The following is a 9,576-nucleotide window of genomic DNA, read 5'->3' on the forward strand; positions in this document are numbered from 1 at the left end:
TTACTTAGTTCCCACCAACAGTGTATGAGGCCTTCCTTTTCTTTATATCCTACCAAACATTTGGTTTTTCTTGTATTTTTGAAACTAGCCATTCTGACCGGTTTGAGGTAATATCTTATTTTGGTTTTAATTTGCATTTCCCTAAAGATTAATGATGTTGAGCAACTTTTCATGTAACGGTTGGCCATCTGTATGTCTTCTTTGGAAAACTGTCTATTAAGATTCTCTGCCCATTTTTTTTTATTAATTTCTTTTCAGCATAACAGAATTCATTGTTTATACACCACACCCAGTGCTCCATACCCGTTTTTTAAATTGAATTTTTTTTTCTTTTGCTATTGAGTTTATTGAGTTGTAGGAGTTCTTTATTTATTTTGGATAGTAGCCCCTTATCAAATATATGATTTGCAAATATCTTCTCCCAATCAGTATGTCACCTTTTCCTCTTATTGATGGCTTCCTTTGCTGCACAAAAGCTTTTTAGTTTGAGGTAGTCCCAATAGTTTTTCTTTTTTTTAAAGATTTTATTTGATAGTGCACAAGTAGGCAGAGTGGCGGGCAGAGGGAGAGGGAGAAGCAGGCTCTTGACTGAGCAGGGAGCTTTATGTGGGGCTCAATCTCAGGACTCTGGGATCATGACCCCGAGCCTAAGGCAGATGCTTAACTGACTGAGCCACCCAGGGGCCCAACACCTTCCCCATGGTTTTTTAAAAATTTTGTTTCCTTTGCCTGAGGAAACAGATCCAGAAAATCATCCTAAATTTGTCCAAGAGGTTACTGCCTATATTTTGGAAGTTTTATGGTTTGAGGTGTCACGTTTTGGCCTTTAATGTATTTTGATTTATTTTTGTATGTGGTTTTAGAAAGTGGTCCAGTTTCATTCTTTTGCATGTAGCTATCCTGTTTTTTTCCAGCAGCATTTATTGAGGAGAGTGTCTTTTTCCCATTGCATATTCTTGTTTCCTTTGTCAGAGATTAATTGATCATATATGTATATGTCTATTTCTGTCTGAATTTTGTCCATTGATCTGTAAGTCTGTTTTTGTGCCAGTACCATACTGTTTTGATTACTATAACTGTGTGTAGTATATCTTCAAATCTGGGATTGGGACACCTCTATTCCTTCTCAAGATTGGTTTGGCTCTTTGGGTTTGTATTGTGGTTGTCTACAAATTGTTTTTTTAGTTCTGTGAAAAATGCTATTGATATTTTGATAGGAATTGCACTGAATCTGTAGATTGCTTTAGGTAATATGGACATCTTAACAATATTAATTCTTCTAATCCATGGAATATCTTTCCATTTGTGTCATTAATTTCTTTCATCAGGGTTTTATAGTTTTCAGAGTACAGGTCTTTTCTTCCTTAGTTAAGTTCCTAGGTATTTTATTCTTTTTGGCACACTTGTAAATAAAATTATTTTTTCTTTTTGCTACTTAAAAGATTTTATTTTTTTGAAAGAGAGAGAATGAGTGATGGGGAGGGGCAGAGGGTGAAAAAGAGAGAAGCAGACTCCCTGCTGGGAGCCCCGTGCAGGGCTAGATCCCGGGACCCTGGGATCATGACCTGAGCCAAAAGCAGACACATAACTGAATGACCCATGCACCCCTTTTTGTTATTTTCTTATTTCTGTATAGAAACACAACTGATTTCTGTGTATTAATTTTGTATTCTACAACTTTACTGAATTCATCTATTCTAGTAGTTTTTTGCTGGAATCTTCAGGGTTCTCTATGTTTAGTATTATGTCATCTGCAAGTAGTGACAACTTAACTTCTTTCTTGCTAATTTAGATAACTTTTATTTTTTCTCTTGTCTGATTGCTGGGGCTTCGGCTTGTAGCATGTTGAATAAAAGTGGAAAGAATGGACATACTTGTTTCGTTCCTGATCTTAGAGGAAAAGCTCTCAGTTTTTCATCAGTGAGGATGGTATTAACTATGGGTTTTTCATATGTAGTTTTTATTATGTTGAAATATGTTCCCTCTAAACCCATTTTGTTGAGATATTTTTAAATTGTGAAGGGATATTGAATTTTGTTGAATGCTTTTTTTTTTTAACATCTCTTGAGAGGATTATATGGTTTTTATTCTTTTTGTTGATGTTGCGCTTCTGTTGAGTGATTTATGAATATTGAATCATCCTTGCATCCTTGGAATACATCCCAGCTGATCATGGTGAATGATCCTTTTAATGTATTTTTGAATGTGGTTTGCTTATATTTTGTTGTCCTCAACATCCTTATGTTCATCAGGGCTATTGGCCTGTAGTTCTCTTTTTTCATAGTGTCTTTTTCTGTTTTTTTGTATCAGGGTAATGCCTCATAGAATGCATTTGGAGGCTTTCGTTGCTCTTCTGTTCTTTTTTGGAATAGTTTAGAGGAAAATAGGTATTAATCTTCTTAAACTGTTTGGTGGAATTCACTTGTGAATCTGTCTGGTGGTCCCGGACTCTAATGATTGCCATTTCATTAATTGTTTTCTGGTTGTTGTTGTTGTTTTTAGTTTTTCTCTGTTACTTTCTTTTTTCCTTGTAGTTTGTTCTCTTCCCCTGGTGGCTTTATGGCTTTCTTTCTTTAATGCTATACTTGGATTCCTTTCTCTTTATTTTTTGTGTATTACAAGTTTTTGGTTTATGGTTACCATTGGGTCACATACAATCTCCTATGTGTATGGCAGTCAATAGGTCTATTTTAAGTTGGTGATTGCTTAAGTTTAAATACATTCTAAAAGCACAAATTTTTTCCTCCCCATCTACATTTTGTGTACCTGATGTCGTATTTTACTTCTTTTTGTGTATTTCTTGACTACTTTTTGTAGATATAACTGGTCTTACTACTTTTGTGTTTCAACCTCCATACTGGCATCATAAGTGATTACTACTTTTACTGTATGTTTTCTTTTACTTATGAAATATTATCCTTTCATATTTTCTTCTAGTTGTGGCAGTTTCTTTCCATTTAAAGAAGTCACTTCAACATTTCTAATAAGGCTAGTTTACTGGTGATGAACTCTTAACTTCCATTTGGGAAATCCTTTCTCTCCTCCAGTTCTGAATGAGAGCCTTGCTGGGTAGAGTGTTCTTGGTTGTAGGTTTTTTTTTCTTCCTTTCAGTATCTTGAATATATCATGCCACTCTAGCCTTCAGACTTTCTGCTAAAAAACAGCTCACAACCTTATAGCATTTCCTTTGTATGTAACTGTTTTCTCCTCCTGCTCTTAAGATTCTCTTTATCCTTAATCTTTGTAACTTTAATTATTATATGTATTGTATGTATGTATGTAATTATTGTATGTAGGTGTGGATGTCTTTGGATTCATCCTGTTAGGGGCTCTCTGTGCCTCCTGGACCTTGGATGTCTCTTTTATTTCCTAGGTTAGAAATTTCTTCAAATAGTTTTTCTGGTGAAAAAATAATGAATACTGTTTTTCTGAAAATAAATTAATTTAATTTAAAAAAAAGCATTAGGAAGAGGAAAAAAAAATGCTGGTCATGACACATCATAATAAAGGCACAATGAGAAATTGTGGGAAAAAAAATAGGTTTTCTGTCCCCATATGTCTCTCCTTCTCCTGGGACCTCTGTAGTGTAAATGTTATTATGTTTGGTGATGTTGCAGATGTCCCTTAACCTATCCTCATTTTTAGATATTTTCTTTTCTCTTTGATGTTTGCGTTGATTGCTTTCATTATCCTGTCTTCCAGATTATTGACCCATTCTTCTGTATCTCTAATTTGTATCTCTAATCTGCTCTTGATTCCTGTGTGGTATATTTTTAATTTCAGTTATATATTCAGTTTGACTGTTCTTTTTTGTATATTCTGTCTTTTTGTTGAAGTTCTCACTGCAAACTCTTCTTTAGGGTCCAGTGAATGTCTTTATGACTTTTACTTTGAATTCTCTATCTAGCATAGGGCTTATCTCCATTTTGTTCAGCTCTTTTTTTTTTCTTTTTTGTGTTTTTTTAAAAAATTAATTTATTTATTTTCAGCATAACAGTATTCATTTTTTCACCACACCCAGTGCTCCATGCAATCCGTGCCCTCTATAATACCCATCACCTGGTACCCCAACCTCCCACCTCCCCCTGCCACTTCAAACCCCTCAGATTGTTTTTCAGAGTCCATAGTCTCTCATGATTCACCTCCCCTTCCAATTTACCCCAACTCCCTTCTCTCTAATTCCCCATGTCTTCCATGCTATTTGTTATGCTCCACAAATAAGTGAAACCATATGATAATTGACTCTCTCTGCTTGACTTATTTCACTCAGCATAAACTCTTCAAGTCCCGTCCATGTTGCTACAAAAGTTGGGTATTCATCCTTTCTGATGGAGGCATAATACTCCATAGTGTATATGGACCACATTTTCCTTATCCATTCGTCTGTTGAAGGGCATCTTGGTTCTTTTCCATAGTTTGGTGACCGTGGCCATTGCTGATATCTATAAACATTGGGGTACAGATGGCCCTTCTTTTCATGACATCTATATTTTTGGGGTAAATACCCAGGAGTGCAATTGCAGGGTCATAGGGAAGTTTGGGAATATTCCTGTGTCTGCTCCTTTTCTTTAACTCTGTGTTTCTTTTTATTGCCATCATGAGTTATAGGGGGAAATGTAAAGTAAACTGTGGTGGCATACTAGTAAGCACCAACTATAGTGTCTATAATTTAAAAACAAATGTTGGTGAAGGTGTGGAGGAATTAGAACTTTCACAACTTGCTGGTGAGAAGGTAAAATGGTACATCCACTAGGGAAAGTTTGTACTATCTTAAAAAGCTAAACGTAGATATACCATATAACCTAGCCATTCTGCTCTCAGTATCTACCTAAGAGAAATGAAATATATACCCATACAAAGACCATGAATGTTTATAGCAGAAATTTTCCTAATAGCTAACAAGTAGAAACAACCCAAATATTCATCAGTCAATGAATGGAAAGGGTAATACTATTCAGTAGTAAAAGGAGTGAACTGATACATGCTGCAACAGGGATGGATCTCAAGGTACTGTCCAATTTAGTTTATATAAGATGATCAGAAAAGGCAGATCTATAGAGACCAAGAGCAGATAGAATGGTTGACTGGTAATGGGAGTGAAGATCAATTGCAGATGGGCTTGATCTATATTTTTATAGATCAAGATTTTTAGATTTATAAAATCTAATTTATAAAATCTAGATTTAGATTTATAGATTTTTATAGATTTATAGTAGAATTGTTCTGTAACTGAGTTTTTGTGATGGTTGCACAACTCTGTAAACATTATTCCATAATTTAAAAAGGTAAGATGGTGCATTTTGTGTTATACAGATTTTATTTCAGTAAAAATGTTTTTAAGAAGTGTGCCTATGGACTCCACTGGTATTGGCCCTATATAACCAAGACTCCTCAGAAGCTGTTTTTGTTCCTAACTCTTTGTAAAGCTGTAAGTAGGAGAATTCCCTGTGGATTCAGAAGGTTCACTAGGATTTCATACTGGTTAGTTTAGATCTGGTAGTTGATGGACACAGTGGAGACAATGTAGGACTTGGGTGGGAGCCCAGTATTATGACAAGAGTGGAAGTACTATCAAGGTGTTTGAATGGTATGGTTTGCTGCCCTATTCTTCTCATTTAGATTTCAGTGTCAAATATGCCCCTAGGATTTATGGGGAAGTTACTTTAAAAGCATCCTAGAGTATGATTTGAGGACAAAACTTGCTCCTCAGTATGCATGGAGGCCATCTTTAGGGCCTATTTTCTTTGGGTGCAGTCCTCTCATTATCATGGCCATACCAGTCCCATAGCAAAGGTTCCTCTTGAGACCGACATGCCCTAGATATGGTTGACCTATGCTTTTCATTCTTCAAATATTCTAAAATTCTCCTTCTTCTGCAAATATTCCCTGGTTATTTTTCATTTTCCTTTAACCTTCATTCTCTCTAGATATATTGTGCTCCTAGCCATAATAGAGGCTGTAGGAAGAACATGATATTGGAGTCAACTATGTCATTTAAATTCCAACTCTTAATTCCCTAGCCATGTGACCTTTAGAAAAGTTTCTTAGCCACTCTGAATCCTGCTTTTGGAAATCTGTAAAATAGAGATAATTACACCCATATAAAGCGTGAGTATAAGATGAAACAAGGTTATGCATGGAAATTCCTGAGTGTAGTTAGCTGGTGCATAGTTAGTGTTCCTCGATTGTCAGAACCAGGTAGTAGAGTGGGTCCAGAGCTGGATTCTGGATCTGGGTTTGCAGCCATGCTTTTTCACGTTTAGGCAAGTGACCTTGGGCAAGTTTCCTAAGTTCTCGGTGCCTCTGTTTCTACATCTATAAAACAGGCATATTGAAAGCACCCATCTGATTAGGACTGTCTGAAGATTAAAAGAGTTAATATAGAAAGTATTTAGAATATTGCCTATCACATGATAAACTCTATGCATGTGGCATCTGCTGTTCTCTCTCCAGCCAATACAATGCCTTTATTCTCTTGAGGCAGCATATTTGATTTATGTGGATTACATGTGTGGGTTAAAGGGATGTAATCATGATCACCCCATGGATGAGAAGGGAGGTCTGCTTGGTCTGGCTGGTGGCCCACCAGTGGTGGGCTGTGAATCCCCTATCTCACTACACCCTGCATATCTTTCCACTCTGTGCTAATTCAGAGAGGGCCCCTTCCCCATAGAGGAATAGAACCATTCTTCGGTCAAGGTACGCCAGTGCACTCCTCAGCTGGAATCAAATTCTAGATCCTCCCACAGCTGTGGACTCTCTAAAATCCCTGCATGTAGCATTGTGGGTTATGATGAGACTCCTGTCAATTCATCTGTTCTGCATAGTAACTTCCAAATACCGTAAAGTTGAAATATTAAACCCTTGGTTGACGTAGTAGAAGAGATCTGTTCTCCTCTTCCCTTGTCTCAAGGACCATCTCATTGGAGACCGGTTTAAGGCTTTGAGGCCCCTTAGAATACATGCAAGTTAAGTGGACTTGATTGATAAGTAGTCACCACTACTGTTTTATTTTCAGCTGATTACTTACCATGGAACCAACCAAGACGAGAGCTCCTGCGTCCAGAACACCACTACCGGCCAGTATCGACCCGGTTTGATAGTAGAACTACACACCAGGATGACTATTCTGTAAAGAGCCGAGTGAACACCTTGAGTTGTAAGCCTCTGGCTGTGCCCAAGCTCTGTAACATCCCCCTGGAGGATCTGACTAACTACAAGATGAGCTACGTGGCCCACCCAATGGAGAAGCGCTTTGTGTACGAAGCGGAGAAGTTCAGACCCTGTGAAATCCCCTTTGAAAGCCTTACCACCCACAAGGAATCCTACCGGGGCCTGAGGGGAGAGCCAGCCAAGAGCTTGAAACCTGCGACCAGGCCCTGTGGTTTTGACATGCCTTTCTCTAACACCACTGAGTTTCGAGATAAATACCAAGCTTGGCCAACGCCCCAGATGTTCTCCAAAGTTCCTGTCACCTATGTCCCTCCTGAAGAAAAGATGGACCTTCTGACCACAGTGCAGGCCCATTACACATACCCTAAGGGTGCCCCAGCTCAGTCGTGCCGACCAGTGCTCTCAGTCAAGAAGTGTGGTCACTTCGAAGGCTCCTCTACTACCAAGGACGACTATAAGCAGTGGCCTAGCATGCGCCCAGAGCTAGTCAAGCCCGTTCCCCAGCTGAACATTCCCACCGAGCCCTTGGATTGTCTGACCACGACTCGGGCCCATTATGTGCCCCACCCACCCATTAATACCAAAAGCTGTAAACCTCCCTGGGCCGGCCCACAAGGAAATATCCCTGTGGAGGGCCAGACCACATACAGCATCAGCTTTACTCCTAAGGATATGGGCAGGTGCCCGGCCTCATATGCTGAGCCCCCTGGCTACATCTTTGAGGAAACAGATGCGTTGGGGCACAGGATATATAGGCCAGTGTCCCAGACAGGCTCTCCGCAGAGCAGCCGTCTTTCTGTAGGTGATTCGGAAAACCCCAACCAGCAGGAGTTGGCAGTGTCAGCCTGATTTAAAAAAAAAAAAAAAAAAAAAAAAATCATTCCTTAGAAATTGCACAATACTTTTAAAAGCAGATGATTGAGAGTTATTCATTGGCCAAAAAAGAATTCCCCAAAATGAAAAAAAAAAAGTTCATCATTTTCCAGGACACTTGAATAAAATGAGAATCGCTTGACTCAAGGAAAATGACATTTAATCACTGGCTAAGTATTCCCCTTAACCCTCCCTCTGCTGCCTCTCCCACTTGGGTCCCTTACCATGTGCTGATGGAATCAAAGCTGGTCTCAAGGGTTTTTCTCTGAACCAGAAATCTTTTCTGAATTTAATTATTGTATGACTTGACATTGCAATTAACTCTTGCCAAGTATGAAGTGCTGAAGAATAAACTTTTTTTGGGGGGAATGAAATGAATCTGCAGGTCTATAAGTTCACCCCTACTTGCTGTCTATGCAGAGAATGGGCTGTGTTCCTTGGGCCTTTGGGGAGATTTCAGACTATGGCCCCCATTGTACTCCAGTACTGATGGGTGTACTTTGAACTCCATCTGGAATTCTGTGTTCTCTCTCTCGGCCCAGGGCTCCTTTACAGGACATCTTTCTACCATCTCATGCCATGACAAACTGGCAAGAATAGTGCTGTCCGAATGGGGCCTGGGTGATTTTAGGCACAGGGAGTGGAAAGGGGAGAAAGGTATCCTATGGCAGTCCCAGGGGAGCGTGGACCTGCCAGGTCTCTCTTGTCCCCAAACCAGTGTTGGCCCTGATTCCAGGACAAGGGGGAGGCAAAGGGACCCTTGACAACTGGGTAGTTGTCAGGCTTCCTCTGGGCTGTGAGCAGAAACTGTGAGCTCTTTAAAGTGCTTGGAGCTTATGCTGGGCATGTTCTTGGAAGCCTTGATTGCTTTTCATAGGATAACAGCTGTGACAAGACTTGTGACAAAGCTTGACATAGTGATGAATTGGACCCTGCCCTAAAGGGCTGGAGGTTTCTCTTTTGGGTCAAATGCTTGATACTAAGGCTAAGTAATTTGGTGATTTAAAAAAAAATTTTTTTTAATTGGAAAGAATTGAAGAAAGATTTTGTCCAAGAGGGCCTATGCCGGGGTCAGGTGGGCTCACGGTGTGGGTGAACCTCACTCAGAGTGATGCAGGCTGACACCTGGGACACTCACTTCCTTTCTGAGGTCACAGAATCCTAAATCTTCTACACAGAACAGTGTTTGGAGGAGGAAATTTCAGCTCAGGTCTGGAGACCTGGGTTTAGGTTCAGTGCCTGGTTCATGGGTGAGACACCTGTATCTTTTATCTGGGGTCCCATCTTTCCAAGGCTGTCGCTCACCTGGCCCAGACCTTTCAGGTCCCCATGCCTTGCAGCCTCACTGTGAGTTTGGTTTGTATCACTGGGTTGGGATCAAAATCCTTAAATCCTCTTGTTGCTTATATGGGGTTTGAATACCTGCCTCTCTGGGGTAGAGAGGCTCAGGGAGTTAATGGGCCTTGCCCAAGGCCACACAGCATGGGGGCACCAAGGTCAAGATTGGAACCCAGCCATCTGATGCCACAG

The 9,576-nt window shown here is 39.8% G+C and overlaps 1 protein-coding gene across 1 annotated transcript in view; it reads left to right on the forward strand.

Annotated features, from left to right (window-relative positions):
* The window catches only part of SAXO1 (stabilizer of axonemal microtubules 1), a 36,685-nt gene extending 28,663 nt beyond the window's left edge, over positions 1-8,022 (forward strand). Inside the window, exon 5 of the mRNA XM_059410136.1 lies at positions 7,019-8,022. Within this exon, the coding sequence (XP_059266119.1) occupies positions 7,019-8,022 (1,004 nt within the window). The remainder of the gene's footprint in view (positions 1-7,018) is intronic.
* Positions 8,023-9,576: the final 1,554 nt, after the last annotated feature.

The sequence above is a fragment of the Mustela nigripes genome, chromosome 9, assembly GCF_022355385.1.
Source record: "Mustela nigripes isolate SB6536 chromosome 9, MUSNIG.SB6536, whole genome shotgun sequence".
In the NCBI taxonomy this organism is placed as follows: domain Eukaryota; kingdom Metazoa; phylum Chordata; class Mammalia; order Carnivora; family Mustelidae; genus Mustela; species Mustela nigripes.